The 21328-nt window shown below is 47.4% G+C and overlaps 1 protein-coding gene across 1 annotated transcript in view; it reads left to right on the top strand.

Annotated features, from left to right (window-relative positions):
• Positions 1 to 20552, top strand: part of kcnc3a (potassium voltage-gated channel, Shaw-related subfamily, member 3a) — a 34084-nt gene extending 13532 nt beyond the window's left edge. The window contains exons 2-4 of the mRNA XM_067232938.1: positions 5769 to 6759; positions 9995 to 10201; positions 20398 to 20552. Of these exons, the coding sequence (XP_067089039.1) occupies positions 5769 to 6759; positions 9995 to 10201; positions 20398 to 20552 (1353 nt within the window). The remainder of the gene's footprint in view (positions 1 to 5768; positions 6760 to 9994; positions 10202 to 20397) is intronic.
• Positions 20553 to 21328: the final 776 nt, after the last annotated feature.

The raw sequence follows: 21328 nt of genomic DNA on the forward strand, positions 1-21328 counted from the left end.
GGCTCAGGCCATTTCCTGCATGCCTTCCCCCCTGTCTCTCTCTGTGCTTTCCTGTCTCTTTCTCCAACTGTCTGTATAAAAAAAAAGGTTGTCAGGAATTAACAACGTTCAACCTAAAACAAAGGTACAATTGTCGATTATCAAGTCGATCCAATAGATTCAAAAAAGGTTTTATATCTGATCAAGAAAGTTCATGCCTTGCCAGTCCCAAGCACCAAAAAGTTAGAGAAGTGCTGCTGTGTAATGGCCGGTCTGACCATGACCCTGACAGCAATGATCACACTTTCCTGTAGTAAAAGATGAACAGACCTGAATGAAAAGTGTTGGTTACATTGGGCCATATTCCATTACAAGCGACTCAGCCATACAAGAATATCCCCCTCATCGTATCTCCTAGCTGAATGAACCTGTAGCATGAAGTCATTCAGAAGAATGCGTTGTGTAACAGAGGTAGCGCTAATTGCAAGTGTCGCACCTCCCAGTCTGTGTCGCAGCAGCGGCCGGTGTCATCGCCATGTCCTTACGCTGGGGGGAGGAGAGGGGGGGTTGTGCTGTGGTGTAACGCAGACTGTGACCTGGTCTAATGGAGGTGACTGGACTACAAATAGCCCTGTTTTATATTAGCATCTGTTCCCCATGAGGTGTCAATAGCCACGTTGGCCTGGATTCCTCTCCTCGTCCTCTAACACAACACTGCCTCAGGACTTCTGCCGACTCAGAGGTGTGTGTGTGTGTTTATCAGGACAGAGCAGTTTGTGTGTTTGTGCGGGGGGGGGGGGAAGAGACATAAAGAGGTCTATACATGACCATGTTCCGTGGTCGCATTTCTCTTCCAGAGGATTCACAGTTATCTCAAAGAGGAGATCCTATACTGTTGAGGGCCTGAACAAGCTGCAATATAGGTTGGTGGGCCACTGCTAAGGTTAGCATTAGCTCCTTCTCTCTCTCTCTTTCTCTCCCTCCTTGTCCACTTTTTTTATCTCAAAACTTTTTGTCTCTGTTCTTTGTCTCTCTCTTTCTTTTCTTTTTCCGACGCTCTCTCTGTTTTTTTCTTTCTGCCTTTCACCCATATCCCCCTCTCTTAGTGACACAGAGAGGTCAGGGCAGCACCATCCGACTGTGATGAGTTTTGAGTAGAGCTCATAGCCAGTCAGGCTAATTGATCATAATAGCCAGTTTTGATCTGCTGTTCCAAAGTCATTCACGCTATCCATTTATACCTCACAGCTTTTGACTGAACCTCTCTTTGGTCTTTGCCCTTTAATCAACCCCACCTCCTACACACCCCCCCCTGTCAGTATATTATGGAAGTTGTTTGCTAAGAGCAGATTTTCGAGTGAGGGAGTGAGATTTGTTGACAAATGTGTTTTTTTATTTTTTTTTATTACGCAAATCAGCCATAACCTGTTAAAAGTGTATGTGTACATGAAAGGTTTCTTCTTGGGACCACTTAGTTGCTTCTAAAGGCCCATAACAGTCAAGATATGTGGTAGATGCATTTTTGGTATGTCAACGCTAGTTTGTCTAATGGCCGATGTTCATGTCAGCGAACTATGAAATGTTTACAGGGAAATGTTTTATTCATAATAAACAATGGAAGGTAATAGTGGAACTAAGGAGAGAAAAGAAAGAGGGAAAGAGAGAGAGAAAGACAGGTAGGGCAAACAGAAGGGAGGCACAAATACAAAAGGAGGATGAGAGGAGAAATTGCCTGAAGAGAGAAGGACAGCAGAAGAGATGGAAGGAGAGGAAGATGGTCTGGACAGCGGAGGAAGCAGGAAGACTAGGGCAATTTAGTAGCAGCAGCACATTAAGGAGAATTAGGTCAGTTTGACTTGAGTGGTATGAAAATGGGAGTGGGGAGAGGTCTAAACTGTTGGAGAAGAGAATAGAAGAGAGGGATTATCTTTTAGAAAAGGAAGAAGGGGATGATTGTGTCTCAGTGCTTGATTCCGATTGAGATTATTTGAGACATTTACATTTAGTCATTTAGCAGACGCTCTTATCCAGAGCGACTTACAGTAAGTACAGGGACATTCCCCCGAGGCAAGTAGGGTGAAGTGCCTTGCCCAAGGACACATTGTCATCTGGCACGGCCGGGAATCGAACTGGCAACCTTCTGATTACAAGCCCGCTTCCCTAACCGCTCAGCCACCTGACTCCCGAGACGAAAGAAGCAAACAGAACTGATTAAAATGAGCCTCAGTGGTAGTCACTCTGCCTTTCCAAGTCCAAGTGACACTATCATTTGCCAACTGGGGCAATCTCAACATAGTAATCAGGAATGTATTCATTTTTGTCCTCACATGGAAAGGACATCAATGTCCTTTCCGGTCATTGAATCAAATATCCACAAAAGACACATGATATCTATTTATAGCTCACTTTTTACCCATCATGTGTACCCACAGTAAATAATTACTTATTCATGACAAGAATGATTTATTCATCATAACTTCATAACATCATAATGTTTTAATTTCAATCTCACTCTCGAAGTCCCTATCACTTCCCTTCTCTTTCGATCATCACCTCCCCGGTAGCTTTGTCCTTCACCCTTCCCTCTCTTTTGTCTCTCCTCCCTCTGCTTCTCCTCCCCCTAACCCTCATGTTTTACCGTCTTCAGTCGCTTTCTCTCCCTCACGTCTTCTGCTCCGGTGTTTGTTCAGATCTGAGCACTGCAGTGTCCAGAGAAACTCCTGCATGTCCACAAGGTGGAACCAGTGACTGGTCGCTCGGACCATTGCAGTGTTGAAAAAAAAAAAGGGCTTGGTAAGTGATGGCAGTGCATGTTTTGAAACAGCAACAGTTTAGGACTTGAGTGCTATTGAACAAGACCTCCATCACCCAGGCAGAGTGGAACTCAGCAGAGCGGGTCTGGTATTAGCTGCAGGAGTCCCAGACTGGAACACCTATGTGCTACTCTGAGAGTTCGGTTTGTGTCCCCTCTCCTTTCATGGACATAGAGCCATTCCTGCCCTGTAGGTGAACAGGAGATGGTGCACTCTGCTGGTCATTCGCGAAGAAGCATTCAGTGTATTCTTACAGTGTATTTAATGTACATTATGGGCTGTGGCCATGGCGATGGAGTTGCTTTGTAGATGCGAGCGAGGGGGAAGACTGTTGTTGTTCTTGTGTTATTAAAGCGCCGCTAATGGTGGGAGAAGTGTTGGTACGCGTGCTCATGTTGCGGATCCTAACCTCAGCGTATTTGCTGTGGTTTGATAATGACGTGCGAGACCACGCTTCTCAGCCTCAAACACGGTTCCCATTCACATGCAAAGTTAAATAGAAGAAGAAAGGAGATGGAGGGGAACAAAAAAACCCTCATCCGAAAGTGGGACTGGGTGCTTCAGAACACTGAGGGCGACATCACCGTGGCGACGGTGTCTCTGGTCGGCACAGGAAGTGGGCTCCGTCCTCATCAGCATTTCGAGGCCACGGCGAGATGGGCCTGTTAAATTAGTCCACACTAATAGGGTCTGGGAATTAGCCAAATCTCCCTGGATTCTCCCTGTCTTTTCTCCTCCGTCACCATGAGAAGATTGACCTGGCTTCTTCTATTTGACAAGCATCCTTAAAGCCGTCCTGCTTATTGTGTGTGTGTTTGGGAGTGTTACAAGCAGGGTCCTCTCCACAACAATGACCCGATCAGGCATTCTGCAAGACGAAACCTACTCTGCAGTCAGGCCTGTGTAAGGACCCCAACACATCCAGGCAGCTTACTTACTGCACCGAAGAGATGTGGGAGACGGAGAGAGATGGAGAGAAAGAGGGAGGAAGGGAGGAGGAGGTGTTGAGGTAGGCCTATGGGAGAGCTGAGCGAGAGCAGAGGGGGTTGGTTAGAGGTAGAGATTTTCTGAGGAAGGGAGGGAGGGAGGGGGTAAGAAAGAGGAAGGAACAGGGAGTGTGTGTGTGGGGGGGGGGGCACTGCAGAGAAGGGGAAACAGCAGATCTGGCCACACACACACACATATACACACATTTACCAAATGCCCATAATGACGTGCTACATAAAATAAATGTAGGGGTTGGTGGGAGCCAGGAGGCAGCATGGTGTGGTAAGAGTGTAGGGGTTTGTGGAGATGTGGTTAAGATAGAGGGGTGGAAAGGGAAGGTAGGGAGGGGGAAGGGGGGAGAAGAAGGGGGAGGAGAGCAGGGAGGGGGGCCGGGAAGGGGGAGTAGAGCAGGGAGGGGGGCAGGGAAGGGGGAGGAGAGCAGGGAGGGGGGCCGGGAAGGGGGAGGAGAGCAGGGAGGGGGAAGACTAGTGTGGAGAAGCGATACGCAGAGAGAAGTGGGGAAGGAGAAAGAGAACCAGAGAGGGCGCCAGGGTGCTGTGGAGAAGCGAGCGAGGCCGATTTCTGGGAGGGAGAACCGAGATGAGCAGATACTATTGATCAGTCTCTGATAGGAGAAGAGGAGGGGCTCTTTATACAGGTAGCGGCGTATGCCGGCCCGATCGATAGACATTTATCTGTGTGAGAGTGAACATGACATCTCTGTTTTCATAATGGTGGCCACAGGATTGCCCACAGCAGCATAACTCAGTGCTCACTCCCCACTGCCTTCTGCCTCTCTCACTTTTGTCCTCTACTCTGTCCCCCTCTCCTCACGTTCTGCCCGTCTTAAATATCTCTCTCTCTCTGTACCAATTTTCCCATCTCTATCTCATGATCTCCCCTCTTATGTTTTTATCCATATGCTTTTTTTCTTCCTCGAGTTGTCTGGTTCCAGTGTTTACGCTCTCTCCCTCCCTCCCCCTCCCTCCCTCTCTCTCTCTCTCTCTCTCTCTCTCTCTCTCTCTCTCTCTCTCTCTCTCTCTCTCTGTGTTTCTCTCTCTCTGACTCTCTCTCTGTCTCTCTCTCTGTCTCTGTAAATGTCTTAGTGCAGTTTCAATGACATTGCAGCACACAGGATTCGCTGCCATTTCACCCTTTATCTCTCTTTCTTTCTCCATTTTGCTTTCACTCTTTCTCTTTCTCTATATCTTTTACCCCTCTTCTCACTCCCTCCCTTCCTCCCCCCTCTCTCTTTTTCTCTCTGTCAGCTCAGTTGTAATTTCACAAGTTGTTAATGGTGTTTGGCGCCCCCTATCTTCAGTCTATTTACACTTCTAGCTCAGCCACTGCAATGGCCCAAAAGAGCAGCAGTACTGTTTTACACAGCAGGAAGCAATGGTCTGGACTTTGAACATGGATATGAATATATAACCACAGAAGAGTAGGTCATCAGCGGGTATCATTTAGATAAAAAATCTCAGAGGTTATACGTTCACATTTTGGGAAATCAGTAGGGCACTGTGGTGTTGCTGGCTGTTCAGGGACACTGGAGTGATCTCCATCTGTAGCTACATGCAGTAGTAATGGATGAGAGGCAGACTGTCAGACTGTTCTGAGACTGTTCCTGGTCGAGCACAAACTCTGTTGCGTTGTGTCTGCCTTTTTTCAATGACATTGTCAAACGTAGGTCTTCCTTTCGATCGATGCCATTTTAATGTCTGACCTTCCCCTTCTTCCCCTCTGCCTCCTCCTCTCCCCCCTCTCCCTCTGCCTCCCGCCTCCCCTCTTCCTCCTCCTCTCCCCCTCTCCCTCTGCCTCCCCTCTCCCTCCTCCTCTCCCCCCTCTCCCTCTGCCTCCCTTCTCCCTCCTCCTCTCCCCCCTCTCCCTCCCGCCTCTCCTCTCCCCCCTCTCCCTCTGCCTCCCGCCTCCCCTCTTCCTCCCCCTCTGCCTCCCGCCTCCCCTCTCCCTCCTCCTCTCCCCCCCGGGCAGTACGTAGCGCTGGCCTCGCTCCTCTTCATCCTGATCTCCATCTCCACCTTCTGCCTGGAGACGCACGAGGCCTTCAACACCATCTACAACAAGACGGAGAACGTGACAGTGGGCAACGTGACGAGCGAGGAGATCGTCTACGAGGTGGTGACGGACGGCTGGCTGACCTACGTGGAGGGCATGTGCGTCATCTGGTTCACCATCGAGGTGTTCTTCCGCGTGATCTTCTGCCCGGACAAAGGGGAGTTCTTCCGGACCACCCTCAACATCATCGACTTCATCGCCATCATGCCCTTCTACCTGGAGGTGGCGCTCAGCGGCCTCTCCTCCAAAGCAGCCAAAGACGTGCTGGGCTTCCTGCGCGTGGTCCGCTTCGTGCGGATCCTGCGTATCTTCAAGCTGACCCGTCACTTCGTGGGGCTCCGCGTGCTGGGCCACACCCTGCGTGCCAGCACCAACGAGTTCCTCCTCCTCATCATCTTCCTCGCCCTGGGCGTGCTCATCTTCGCCACCATGATCTACTACGCCGAGCGCATCGGGGCCGACCCCGCCGACCCCACGGCCGCCGCCCACACCACCTTTAAGAACATCCCCATCGGCTTCTGGTGGGCGGTGGTCACCATGACTACGCTGGGTTACGGGGACATGTACCCGGAAACGTGGTCGGGCATGCTGGTGGGCGCGCTGTGCGCCCTGGCGGGCGTGCTGACCATCGCCATGCCCGTGCCCGTCATCGTCAACAACTTCGGCATGTACTACTCCCTGGCCATGGCCAAGCAGAAGCTCCCCAAGAAGAGGAACAAACACATCCCCCGCGCGCCCCAGCCAGGCTCGCCCAACTACTGCAAGCCCGACGCCCTCGCCATGGCGACAGCCTCGCCGCACAGGCTCATGGGTAACGTGCTGGGTCCGGGCATGGTGGGCTCGGGCAGTATGGGAGGAGGAGACTGCCCCCTGGCGCAGGAGGAGATCATCGAGATCAACAGGACAGGTGAGCTGGAGTGGGCGTGTGCGAGCGTTTGCGTTTTTTGGGCGCGCGGATGTGTGCGGATGTGTGCGGACGGGTGTGTGTGTCGGTATGCGTGTGTGCGTGTGCCTGTTTGTGTTGCAAACTACGAAACACATCAGTTCAGTGTCTGCATGGAAGAGTAGAAGTTGAAGTGTGTGAAGTTCTTAAACTACTGAGGGCGTCCAGACTCCATCTTGGTGATCCCACTGCCTCTCCTCTAACGACACACAACATAGAAGGACTTTGAAGTGGATTGGAACCGAGATTAGCCTGTCACAACAACACTTAACAGAAGATGAAGAAGAGCAAAATGTAATGGAAGTAGAAGAGCAGGGTGGGGGCCACCCATGGGGGGATTAGGTTTGTTGAAGGTCAGGCATCCACACACACACTCACAAAGCGTTACAAAGCACATCAACATATTCAGAAACATGGAACCATGTGCCATGCTAATCTGACATGTATTTAGAATCTTCCAGACTAGGGGGGGGGGGGGGGGGGGGGGGGGCGGTGTTGGGAAGAGTCTGGCCTGATTAGCTGCTCGACTCCAAGATAGCTCCGTCTGTCAGGGAAGCCCACAGTTACACTAGTGGGGCTCACTAACTTATCCTTTTACATCCTTACTGTTTACTTGGGAGTATTCCCTCGGTCATTCTCCTCCTGACTCTATGTATACTTATCCTCTCTCCCGGTTCTTCTCTTTGTGATGGTCTCTCTCCGTCACTCCTTCCAGCTCTCCCTTAGACCTTCGTCCTCTCTTGTTAGCTCTGCCTCAGTGGGACATTGATCTGCATGTGTTCTTTAGCAGGGACTGGGAGGGGCTGTCTGGATGTGTTTAGGTTATGGGTGGGGATGTCAGGGTTCAGGGTCAGGCTGAGATGAGATGAGGAGGGTAGGTGGACAGGAGACACAGTAAGTCTGTGTTGAGTCCTGTGGTCCTGAGCAGAGTAGGACTGGCAGGAACATCAGCGCTCACGGGGTGTCCTCTCTGTGCGGCTCAATAGGGCCCTCTGGTCTTTCCCCTGGTCTCACCTCTGGTCTCACCCCTTGTCACACCTCAGCCACAGTCTGACTAACACAGGAAACCGACACGAGGATGACATTGTATTTTCTTAAATAAAAGGTAACATCAAGAAGAAAATAAAGGCACTTGTTTTCCTCAGCTTTAAATGGACACATGGGATAACGTACAGATCCCTGACCCTGATCCTAGCCGAAGGCACTAAAACACCTGATTATACATCTGTATGTGTTGACCGGCTGCAGTCGGAAGTGAATGGCCCGGAGACAGCGTGTGGTCCAAGGCTCTCTATAGACCCTGCAGCTGATGGGAAGGCAGCCGAGTGAAAGCATGACTGGGCTGGTTCCCTGAGGGCAGGTTCAAGGCAGAGGTCTGAAGGCTGTGGTGTAGTTATCCGGGTCACGGCGACTGGGAACCTTTGACTCTGACCGCCACACGCTCGCACGCCTGCTGTCCTGCCCCAAGTGTTGTCGCACAACGCTGTTGCACGTCTAAACGGCACACGCACCCTCGTGGCACACTGGGAGGGTTTACTGCTTCAGTGTGCACACACACACACACACAATGATACACCCACACACAGATACACTCGCCTTTCTTTGATGGAGCTAGAGTCGTGTAAGTTATGGGAGCTTGCGATCGATTTGCCATGTACTGTGGATCTGAACATGAGAAGTCATGAGTCTTTATAAAAATAGTTTTTGAGACCTTGCTGTCACCAAGGAAACGCTTGGAGAAAGTTAACTGAATAGCTCAAGTCAGCTTTGTGTACATAGCAGTAGTGTAGTGAAATCATGTCATATTCAGTATTCAACATACGGTATGATGAAAGCATGACTGCGTGTGCTGTGCCAAGTAACGTGCTATTTGTACGTCAGTTAAATAACTGTCTTTTGACAGCTCCCAAACTTGGAATGTCAGGAATTTAGCAGACGTAATGTCCTATTGACTGGAGGCACAGTTGACCATCAGAGTCCTAATCTGTGCTCCTAGAGTCAGATGTTTCCCCTTCATATCATCTCCTACATGACATGGTCTGGTTGGTTCCTGTGGGAAAATGAGAACCAGTTGTGTAACTAGGGCTCTGCCTCTCTCCTCTCTCTCTCTCTCTCTCTCTCTCTCTCTCTCTCTCTCTATCTCTCTCTCCCTCTCTTTCTCGATGTCTCTCTGTCTCTCTCTCTCTTTTCTCCGCAGCTCTCTTTCATTCACTCGGGCGTCCGTGTCCCTTTCCTTTAGTGTCTCTGTCCTCCTCTCCTGGCCGCTCGGCCGATCCGTCCTCCTCCCCGCGTCTCGGGGTGCGCGCGTGTGCTTGTTGTGTTGTCGTCAGGGATCGCCCACTGGGTTATTTCTGTAAATTGTTGAGCAGTAAGTCAGGTCAGATTAGATTTGACAGCTGTGTCGGAAGCTATAATCACAAGTTACCCTGCAGCATCTCCAAGTTAGTGAATGTGTCTGCTTGTGTGTGTGTGTGCGTGTGGACATATGTGTGCGCGTACAGATTGGTACAGTATCTCTTCGTAACCTCCCCCCTCCTTCTCTTCGTTCCCTTCCCCCTCATCCTCCCTCTTTTTCTTGGATGCCTTCCCTCCTCTTTTGCTTATTGTGAGTGCATTGATGCTGTGTGTGTGTGTGTGTGTGTGTGTGTGTGTGTGTGTGTGTGTGCGTGTGTGTGTGTGTGTGTGCAGCAGGAGAGGCTGGGCTCCTGCCTTTTCCACTGCAGTGTTTTGGTCACGTGAGTGGCAAGGCTATCACAGGACACTAATGTTCTTTTGTCCCCTCCTCCCCCACCTTTGCCTAATCTGTCCTCCCTCCTTCTCGCCTCCCCCTACTTCCCCTCCCTCTCTCACATTCCCTCTGTTATTACGTCCTCTTTTAATTCTACTCCCTTCTCCTTCTACCTCCATTTCCGTTGTTTTTTCCTTCATCTGCATTTTGCTTTATAAAACCAAAACTCATTCCTCATCTTGTTGTCAAACTCCTTTTCACTATTTTCTCTCCTTCTGTTTTTTTTTTAATATTCTGTATCTACCCTTTTTCTTACTGTTTATCCTTTACATCCTCTTTCACTCCCCCCCCCTTCTCCCACCACCTCCCCATACCTTTTCCCTCCCCCCACCTCTCTCCCTCCCCCCTCCTCCCCTTCTCTTTCCCTCCCTCCCTGTCTCCCTCCCCCACCTATCTCTGTCTTCCCCTCAGACTCCAAGCAGAATGGAGATGCGGCCAATGCCGCGCTGGCCAATGAGGACTGTCCTAACATAGACCAGGTGTTAGGGGATGAGAGGAGCCCTGCGACAGGAGGTCTGGGCTCGGGGAGCGGCCGCGAGCGCTACCCCCACGACCGCGCATGCTTCCTGCTGAGCACCGGCGAGTTCCAACGCGCCACAGACGGGAACGTCAGGAAAGGTACGCCAGGGCTTGGACCATGACACACACAGACACACGCAGACATGCACCAAGCACATGCGCACACACACACACACACTTACATTTGCACATGCACACACCCTATTGGGCCATACTGGAGGGACGGTATACTGTAGACACACTTATTTCACATATTCTAACTCCATAGACAAGCAGACACACTGTAGTTCCCTATATCCTCCCCCCTGACCTCTCCTCCCTCTCATTCTCCTCATTTTCAATCATGTTGACTGACAGCTCGGCTTCAACATAGTCCCTCCCACTTGGTCAGTAGGTTATTTATGTGTCTCTCCTGACAACCAGATATGAGCTGTGTTATGCTATGTTATGGCATCAATGAAATATCAATGACCAACCGTGCCAATTGATATTTTGCACAGTACTTGAACACTCAAGTAGTGTACAAACCATGGAGCTGACTTCAACTAAAAATGCACTCAACATTATGGTAGTTTGTGTAATAGTAAACTAGCGCCATTTACAGTTTGTGATTTACAATGTTTTTTTATTTTTTTATTTTTGTTTTATGTCCTTTTAAAAATTAAAATAGAAATAATGTTCTCCACTTACAGAATGACTGTATACAGTACAGTATGTTACAGTAGGATATGTGAGGTACTTCCACTTCATCTGGCTGTCTTCTATTGCTGCTTTTCATGCCTGCTTTTTTCTCTCTCTCTCTCTCTCTCTCTCTCTCTTTCTCTCTCTTTCTCTCTCTCTCTCCCTTTCTCTCTTTCTCTTTGTCTTTCTCTCTGTTTCACTTTCTCACTCTCTCATCTGTGCTATCGATGCTCTCCTCCTCACACCCTGTATTTGCCCCATCCCATCCTATCTCTTTTAATTCTCCTCTCCCACCCTTCTTTTGCCCCCTCACACATCCCTCTCTCCTGACTTGCTTTGTGTTGAAACTCCACCTCCTCGTCTCACCTGCCTCCCCCTTTCACCTGTCACCCACATGGCACAAACTCCCAATTCCCAATCCTTCTTCGATCCCTCAATTTTCAAACACCACCTCAACCTTGAACTAACCCTCTCCACCCCACCCTGTAAAACCCTGACATTCCCTGACCCCCCAAATACACTCCTCTACACACCCCAATCCAACACTCCCACCACAAACACACCACAAGGTGCAGCTGCCGGCCCAGCATCCCCCCCAGGAGAGGAATGGTTCAAGCCGGACCTCAATGCAAACTCTGCCTCCTCCTGGATCAAACCATAGGGACACAGAGGTAACACAGAGAACACATGGTTTTGTTTGTAGCGAAAGGTGTAGTGGAACGACACACAGAAAGATGGTGGAAAACACACACAAATCTGCATAAATACTGTGCACACCTCACTTCCAACATACCTCAAACAGGTTGAATGTTGAAAATGCATGCCGATTGCTTGTTACTGTACAGTTTTTAAGTATTACAGATTTTCTATGGTGGATTATGGTTCTCTGTGTAGGTTGGGAGTGTGTGTGTGTGTTGGGGGTGGGAGCTGTTGGGTGTGTGTGTGTGTGTGTGTGTGTATGCTTGTCTAAAAATGTATGATAGCATCTGCACACAACAGCTCAGAGTAACACAATGGCTTAGCATTTGGTGTTTTTTAATTCAATTCAGTACTTTCCCGCACACACATGCACCTGTATCTGACCTCAGGGTGACCCTTAACCCTTCAGTTCCCTGTGGTCTCTCTCACTCACTCACACACACACACACACACACACACAGACTTCCTTCCTCCTTCTCTTTCCCTCCAAACCCCACACACACTTCCAGTGAGAGCTGAGAAGAGCCCCATGGCCAACAAGGCCGATTAGACCAACATGACTCACTAGAACCATAGAGAAAGAGAGGAGAAGAGAGGGAAAACGAAGCGACGGAGAGATAACCGGGCCTAATTGTGCGACGAGAGGCTAAAGGGATTCACGTGATGTGATGTGAACGATACGATAGCCTCCCCCAGCCCTGTGGATGTCGGTAGTCACAACCACTCCACTCACCACCCCCCCCCCCCCCTCTCCTCTCAGCTCTCACACACTTACGCTGCTCAACATTCAGGCATATGTGTGCACTATACCATACCGTACCTGTGTGCGTGTCCGCACACGGTTCTCTGAGAGTGGAAGACGTGCGGGTGTTGTTTTGTATGTTTGTCCTGAGATACTGTACTTGCCTTCTCTCCATTACAGAGTTGTGTGGGCCGGCGGGGTGGGTCTCTGGGGCGGTGGAGGGGGGTGGGGGGTGGGGAGGGGGGTTGGAGTATTAGTATTAGTGGGGGTCCATGTCTGACATGTCTTGTTGTTGTGTTGTCTCCCTCCTCAGGTTGTGTCGTATCATGCGTTTGTATGTCGGCTCTTGTTGCTCTGTGTTACACTGTCTGTCTGTCTGTCTGTCACCGTCCCCCCTCGTCCATTTGTCCGTTCGTCTGTCCTGTGCTCCGTGTTGTGGTGCTGTGTCCTCCTCCTCTCTTTCAGTGGCCCTTCACTCTCGCACACGCTCTGCTTAGTTAGGACAATTTTGCCTGAAAAACAAATATCCGGTCCACTTTAAACCTCGAACTTGGAGGTGCTGGCTCATTGAATCTGTAGATTCAACAGTCAACAAGGGAATTTGGACTTGAACCCAATGTATTTTGCCTCTAGGTAGTGACCAAAACCTATGTCACTGTTTTTGTGTGTGTTTGTGAGAGAGGTACCAGAGTGAAAGCCACTGGTGTTTCTGGTCTCTCCAAATGGAGAGCTGCTGGTTTCTTCTCTCTTCTGGGACTGCCCTACACTCTGGGGTTTACAGAACACTGCTACAGCACAGCCACGGGGAGAAGCCAGGCTCTCTATGCACTGGTCCAGGGCCAGCGGTTAGGAGCCCAGCTTTCCCCGTTCCCCTTTACAAGCCCAGTTCCAAGCTGGTCCTACTCGCAAACATTAGACCCCATCCCTGTCCCAAGCACCGGGAAATACCCTAGTGAGGGTGTTGACCCAAACAACTGAGCCACGTACTATACAGAGTAGCCCATGTTTGGTGTACTTGGGTAGTGGAAGGATTCGGCTGTGCTGGAACACTGTTCACCGCCGTGCTTTAAAGTTGTGGTTTAGCTCCTAGCTCTGTTACAGGAGCTCTGAAGTGGGCCAGACTTTAGAAGGCTATTAATACACTCACATATTTAGACAGACAGACAGACAGACCATTTTATTTCAGTTGATTAAAATGGCACATTGACGGTCGTCTATCCCTCATTGAGACATGGAATTAGCTAAAAAAAACTGTGCAAACATACACACACAGGTTAAGGTCTTAGGGCTCTGTGGAGACTAGTTCAGTGTGGACTGATGTGCATCGCAGTGTCAACCTCAATGGCCATACTGTATACTTTACGTGTATTGTCAGACTGCGTGCTTCCTTCACACTCTAAAAGTGAAAAGCCTTATTCGCATATGCCTACTCAAAATGGCTGCCAGGCTCTTGCTTTTAAAGTGGGACCAGGGCTCTTTTCCAGGACTCATAAAATGTCTCCCCCCTACCTGTGCTTCTTGAGATAATCACCGATCCATTTGTTCTTTGATATGAGAAAACTAGAGCAAATGCTGTTTTACTGACATCTCCATCCCTTCGAGATCGGTGACTGTCCCAGAGTACAGAGGAGACGAGAGTGTTTTAAAGTCCTCAAAACAGGGCCCGTTGCTTTAAACTGTCCCCCTTTTCCATCCCCTCCCCTTCCTTCTCCTCTTCATCATATAGCACTTCCTGTTTGTTTTTGAGCCCAGAGTGGCTCTGCTGCTTGGTTGTCATCCGTTTATGACATGCACTCTTTTGACCTCTGTTGACACACAAACTGCCAGAGGTCATAAGAGCACTGGGTTGTTCATCTCAAATATTCTCTGCCCTATCTGTTTTCTATGTATTCTCTGACAAAATGTTATGTACTTAAGGGTGTTTATGTGTGTGTGGTATTAATTGTGCTTCTTTCTACATGTTTTACGTGTGGTTCTGTTGGTCAACTAAACTGTTTTGTTAAATATGCTTTAATTTTTCTGAAATATATATATATATATATGTACCATGTACTGGGAATAACGCACGGCTGTCCACCAATCAGATTTGGAGGTCAGAACTACCCGTTAAATATATATATACTTCACCTCACCATCTTTACCCTGACCATATCATCTATCTTTCTCATTTCTCTCTCTCTCTCTCTCTCTCTCTCTCTCTCTCTCTCTCTCTCTCTCTCTGTCTATGTCGCTCTCGCTCTCTTTATCTTTCTTTCTCCCTCTTATTTCACACTGTTGCTAAAGAAACAGTGGGAAAGAACAATGTAGGAGAATTTTCGAATTATAGATTGCATCATTTCTGTTTTGCCAATCAGGAGGTGTACATGTTTAGTAATCAAATGGTCCCAAGAGGATTTTAGAAAAAAAATATAACTCATCATGAGTATCGCAATTCTTATCTACTTTTATCATTATGTTATTGTTAGTTTTACTTTTTCCTTTTGTTCTAATGGAGGGGACATGCTCTTGATGTACTAGTGTTCAGTGGGTCTAGAATTCGACTGGAACAGGGTACACGGTAATGCTCCAGCAAGGTCCAGCTGGTTCCTAGTGGTGAATCCTTCCCCTGAGGAAGCCTCGGGACAGCCTCTGTCCAGTAAATCCTGGTGCAGATTGTCCCTCTGGGGCTGTTGTACAGAGAGAGCAGCTTGAGTGCACTTTAGTCCATTTCCCAGTTGACAGTCAAAGAAAAGAGGTCTGGCCAGTCGAGGATGTGTAGGACATGGATTGAGATACCGACCACAAGCTCTCTCTTTCTCACTTGCAACCTATTCAATTGAATCAGTCAAACTCGTCCTCTGCACTCTGCTATTGAGGACCTAACCTTAGGGCACCTAACTTTGGTTAGGTGCCCTAAGACTTTGGTTAGGACAGGGTGGGGTTAATTGATACGTTTTCAGTAGTTCTTAGATTCCCCTTGAGTGTTACATTAGCAATGACAAAGAGCAGCAAGTTGAAGTGTTACTGATCTCTGAAAAAAACATATATTCTTGTACAGTAAGTGACAAAACATTTGGTTGCAGCTGTAATGCTACTTTATCATTGTTTGTACTCGCGTGTTACTCATTTTCATTGTGTTTCGTGTTCTGTGCTGTGTCCACAAGTCTGTTCATTTGATCATGACATAGCAAAGAGACAATCCCCCTTGGGTCTACCAGTTTGTCAGTTCTTACTGTAGTCTCTCTCTCTCTCTCTCTTCCTCTCTGTAATAATTGCTCATCCTTTCTTTCATCTTTACTGATTCTGCCACCAGTCTTTTCCGCTAAGTCAGCCACTGTTTCGGGACCAGGGGGTCATGTGATCTTGTAAAAGAAGTGCTATGTCCCATACATACAGTCTGCTTGTATGTATGTATGTCTCTAGATTATTTTAAATGTGTTGTATTCATACATTTGCCAATGGATAAACTTGTTGCAAATATTGCCTCTGATGATCACAAATCTACATGTGTGTATGGAAACAAAAGAGATGACCAAGTTATGGTTATGTATGACACAGCCAGAGAAAATGCACCGTTTAGAAACCATGTTCAGCACTGGACCACCAGCTACCATAGAGTAGAAACAGATAACTAATGCCCAATTCTGTTTAAAACCTCTTTCTGCATGTAGATTTGTGTTGGATAATATTTGCTTTGGTCTCCCTTATATCTCTCTCCCCAGACCATTCCTCCCTCTCCTTCCTCCCACTCAGACTAACTTCATCCTCCATTCCATCCCCAGGCCAGTCATTCAACCTTCGTAGCATTACTAAAGTCTGACCAGAGGTACGTACTGAATCACAGGATCTCTAGCTGGCGCACATGATGAAAGGGCTGCGTCTCAAATCAAACCCACACTCTATTCCTCTACACTGTGTACTACCTCTAGCCTAGGGGTCAAGAATAGTGCACTAGTCTAGGGAATAGAGTGCCATTTGAGACCCGGTCTAGGAAATGGCATTGCGGCTGGGAGTGTGCTGCACGCTGCTGCTTTGGCGGCTCCAGTGCTGCATTCTGCTGCATCAGAGAATAAGGCTTCGCTACCAGAGCTGTCCAGGTGCTAGCCAGTCAGGGTCTGCCTGATAGGAATACAAAGGCAGAGAAGATCAATAGCAGCTTTGGAACTGAGAGGAATGAACACCAAGTGGGGCAAGGTGTAGAGGATATTAGCCCGGACTAAGCAGATCATGAAAACCTACTGGTTATAGTGCAGATGATCAGTAAAGTTCCGGTAGAAATGATTCATATGGATGTGTGTATATGTGAAAGAGAGAGAGTGAGTGAGTGAGTGAGTGAGTGAGTGAGTGAGTGAGTGAGTGAGTGAAAAAAAGAGTGTGAGTGAGAGTGTGACTTGGTGCGACTGAATGTGTGTTTTTCAGTAGGTTATGGATATGTTATTTCTAGTAAAAAAATATACAAATTACTCCCAATCGATTGAACAATCTTTGATTATTACCTGAAGCTTTTGATTAGACTTTAGGACAACTTCAGGACATGAGAGGTGGTTCTTATAGTATTATCACTGGATTCACATTGATATTTAATGGTCTGCCTGTTTATAGACTAGGGTACTAGGGTTCTGTCTTTCTCTCTCTCTCGCTCTGTCTCTCTCTCTCTGTCTCTCTTTCTCACTCTCTCACTCTCCCCTTTTCTTTCTGTGCCATTTGCAGTGTGGTGCATGTTGCATGGTGTGGTCTGTTCAGTGCTGTGAAGGAGGTATGCTGGTTATTCCCTGGAGAGTTATTCCCCTCACTTCTTTCCCTGGACACACAGCACTCTCTAATACCATGAGTTTTACACTGGGAAATGCACCATTAACACCCAGTTAGAGGTACAACTGCTTGACGAAATAATAAATTCAGCAATGTGGCGTTCAGCATGTTTTTCTGATGCCCCAACCTTCCTCCATGGCCAGCAAGCGTGGCGCGTGTTCGATAAAGCTCCAGAACATGGCATTACTGTGGAACATGACAAGGACCGCCTGCTATAGCTGTATTGATCCTGATCAATCTAGCACTGTTGTTCACTGTTCCTCTGGCCACAGGACCACTGCGGATGTGTGTGTGTGTGTGTGTGTGTGTGTGTGTGTGTGTGTGTGTGTGTGTGTGTGTGTGTGTGTGTGTGTGTGTGTGTGTGTGTGTGTGTGTGTGTGTGGAGCTCCATCGTTGTGCTAAGAGCTTAGCTCCCAATCTACTAAGAGCTGCAGTGCTTCCAATTGATTACCGCGGTTACAAGGGTTGACGTCTCAAATAGAATCACTTGAATAGAGGCCATGGCATGTTGTTACGAGGTACACACACACGTTTTACAACATTTGAATAATGACAAACTTAATAACACTGACACACACATTCTATGTTTGGGGACCCGTGAGTTTGAGACATTACTGTACATAGATACATTACTGTACATACAGACAGATACATATTGTGCTGTAGTCATTTTTTGATGACCAGCCTGGAAATGATTACAGACTTTACTACACAGCATGCTCAAATACGAGTACATACATGACTAACTGACACACACACACACTCGTGTAGATGTCCTGCTCTCTCCCTGCCGTGCCTCGGTCATCAAGCGCTTTCGGCTGAAGAGGAATGGTCAGGTCGGAGGAACATGGTGACCCAGATCTGTCACGTTTTACCCAGCATGCCTCCTGTACTCCGTGCCGTGACTGAGTGGCTCCTATAGGCTGTGCATTAGTGGGAAGGCTTCCACACATGGTCACACAAGCCCAAACTAGCCCTCTGCATCCTATGGCATCTCTAATGGACAGAATTCATGGACAAGTCATTGGTTAGCCCCAACATGAGCTTAACGTTTAATGACTCAGCCAGTAGGTTGAAAACGAGTTTCAGACTGAGACAGAGTATAGTACACATGAGAGGACAAAGACAGTGACATCAGAGTTTGGTGCAGTCGTCCCTCCATTCATCTGGATCCGTCTGTTTATGGCGCTTGGAGTTCAAATCTAGTTTTGGTGAACTGGAGAGGAATCTCACCCCACAGGTGGTGAGGCCTGAATAGACAGGAAACCAGTTTTGTTGTTGATGTTGTGTTTCTTGTCTGTCGAGGTGTTGTTGTTGTTGTTGTTGTTGTGTCAGTGTGGAGACATCTGGTTTGTCCAACCTCTCCTCTCTATCTCCGTTACAGACCAGCTGTCTGTCTGTTTGACTGTCTGCTTGACTGCCTTCCCATCCCTGTTACAGCCTTCCATATCAAACACTTGTTGAAACACCTCAAGAAAACCACCTTGCCCTCCCGATGACTAAGATATATATCATATATATAAGATATATATATATGTCAACATTGACTAGATGAACATACGCAGTAGGTAGAGCCAGTGAGGTGAAGTGAGAGACCATACTTTTAAACTTTCTCTTGCTCAACATCACTTACCTGATGATTCTACAAGACCAGATAACATCTATTTCTAGGTTGCCCAGTTTGAACATTTCAACCTAAAGTGCACACAGAAACAGCACAATCTAGTGCACTCATAAAGTAAAATGGCATAAATATTTGAGTTCCCCGCCTTCTGCACTCTCCAAATTGTTGCTGAAGTAGAGATTCGGCCTGACTTCTGAGGTGTGGTTCTGAGAGAGGAACAGAGCCAGCGTTTGTCAGCTTTCTGATTTATTTATCAGCAAGGCTCGACTTGTTGCTGTCCAAACACAGTATGACCTCACTCAAGAGAAATATGCTCCAGTCTGTAAAGAGTAAACACCATCCCAAACTTCTACTTCTAGATAAAGCGCTACTGATGAATCTGATGAGACAAGTGCTAGCGAGAGAGAAGTGCAGTGAACGTGACGTCTGGAAGGAGTGGAAGCTCAGGGGTAATAGGTGGAGGCATAAAGGAGAGCTGGTGGACGGATTAGAAGCAGGTGTGACCGTGGAGAGGGAAGGTTGTCAAGAACTGTTGGACCTTGTGAAGCCGTCAGGGTTTCGTTAAGATAACCCCATTCTTCATCTGTCTATCTCAGTGAACACACTGATGGACATTCTACCCAGGGTTAATACTGATGAACGAAATTGTACACTTTTTTTGTCGTACAATTTCTACACCATCATCTTAATACTGATGACGTTCCGGAACATGAATCAATTCTCTCAACACTGTAAAAAAGTATACACTTATGGGTTATTTGTCCCAGATAAATCCTGACAACTTCACCAGGTCCATATGAGTGTGTCGTTCTCTTGGGGGTTGTGGTGCTGATAACAGAGCTTGGATTGAATCTACCTCCCCAGACCTGGGTCCAAACAGTATTCAACTTCTTGGGTCAACTTGATTTGACTTGGAATACACCATTGACGGGTGGCTACAATTAAGAGGGTCATGTTGTTTCTTCGGAGCTCAGAAAACGTGCAAACGAAGTCTACCTCAAACGTTGGAAGGAAAGGGAACAGTGTTTGGGCCTAGGTCTCGCCGTGCGTGTTTGGATCTTGAGGTGCAAACCTCTGTGTTGTAGGCTGGCTAAAACACCTGGATGCTGAGCACTCTTCCCTCCCTCCTTCTCTCTATATCTACTGTATCATTCCCTTTTTCTCTGGGAGAAACCAATATGATTCCTTCTCTTTATGTCCAGTATGCCAGAGGGAGCTAAAATGAACAACGCTCAACACCAACTGCTTTACCCATCACCCCCCCCTCTCTCTCTCTCCTCATTGTGTATGCTGACGCTACAGATAGCCCCTGTGTCAGCTTGTGATGATGTAGCAACCGTTCTGATGACATATTTTCATAACCCATTTTTCTGTTTTGTCCCGTCTCTCTGTCTCTGTCTTTGTCTCTGTCTGTCTTTCTGTCTCTTACTTTTTGTTTTGTCTGCTTTGGTCCGAAAAAAAATCTTTCTTGTTTTGGCTGGTTATTTTATTTTGATTGATTTCCTTTCTTTTTCGTTACTTACCCCCTTTTAAATTGTAAAAATCTGTATATCTGCCTATTTCTAACTCATAACACTTTTATTATACCATTTCTTTACATGGTCGAAATGTTGACAAATACATTCAACTCATGCAAAAAACAACAAAAATGACGTTAAAATAACTCCCTCCCCCCCCATTCTTTTCATTTAAACTATAATCTCCACACCCTTCTGACGTCTCTTCGCACCCCTTCCATACGCTGGGTGACGTTTCCAGCGACAGGCTATGAGAAGTCTCGCAGCCTCAATAACATCTCCGGCATGACGGGAGCGCCCATGCGCCTCACCCCAATCACCAACTCTACCTTCGAGCCCTTCGAGCCCCCAGGAGCCCTACGCAGATGCCACTCCCCCATCCCTTCCATCTTGTAACCGAACCCTGCCCAGGAAGGTGTACAGAGGGGGTTACGAGGAAAAACTCAAAAAGAGAGGCTTAACAAGTTCACGGAAACGAACACTGATACTGGTCCTGATGATAATGATAATGAACTGACCTGGCCTTTAGATGCCAAGGAGAGCCTTTTGGTTAGAGGAGAACCTGGACACAGCGTATAATCCTTATGCCCTGCTGTATAATATCTTTAAGTGCTACACTGATGCTTTACTAATCATTCATAGAAAATGTTTTTTTCAATAGAGGCTTGTGTAAAGTTTAGCAAAGCTGCCCAAAGTTGGGTTTAACGGTCTGGCATTTGCTTATAAATGATTTCTGAAGCATCTATGTTGGCATTACAAAGGGTTGTAAAGGGATTTATTGAGTCTGCATATATGTAATTAGTTTAAAGTGTATTAGGCATTATAAACTGAAAGGATAGGGTGTGATATTAAGAATGAGAATAGTATTATACCTACATTGACTAAATACATATCATAGGCTGATGTTCATGTCCACAGCAATTTAATGCCTGATGATAAACAATGCACACAGACACACACTAACACAAAAACTCACAGACACACACACACACACACTACCACAAGCACACAAGCACCCTCACACACCTGCCTTACTAACAGGGATTTAGCATAGTCATAATTTAGTTAGTTAGTTTAGGCCTCCCTGTGCTATTTGCCTGTGTGTGCTGCACTTGCACTTAATAATAGTACTAACTTAAAGTAAGACCTGCTAGATATGAGACTTATTCTGA

This window comes from Osmerus mordax, chromosome 3 (assembly GCF_038355195.1).
Source record: "Osmerus mordax isolate fOsmMor3 chromosome 3, fOsmMor3.pri, whole genome shotgun sequence".
Lineage (NCBI taxonomy): Eukaryota > Metazoa > Chordata > Actinopteri > Osmeriformes > Osmeridae > Osmerus > Osmerus mordax.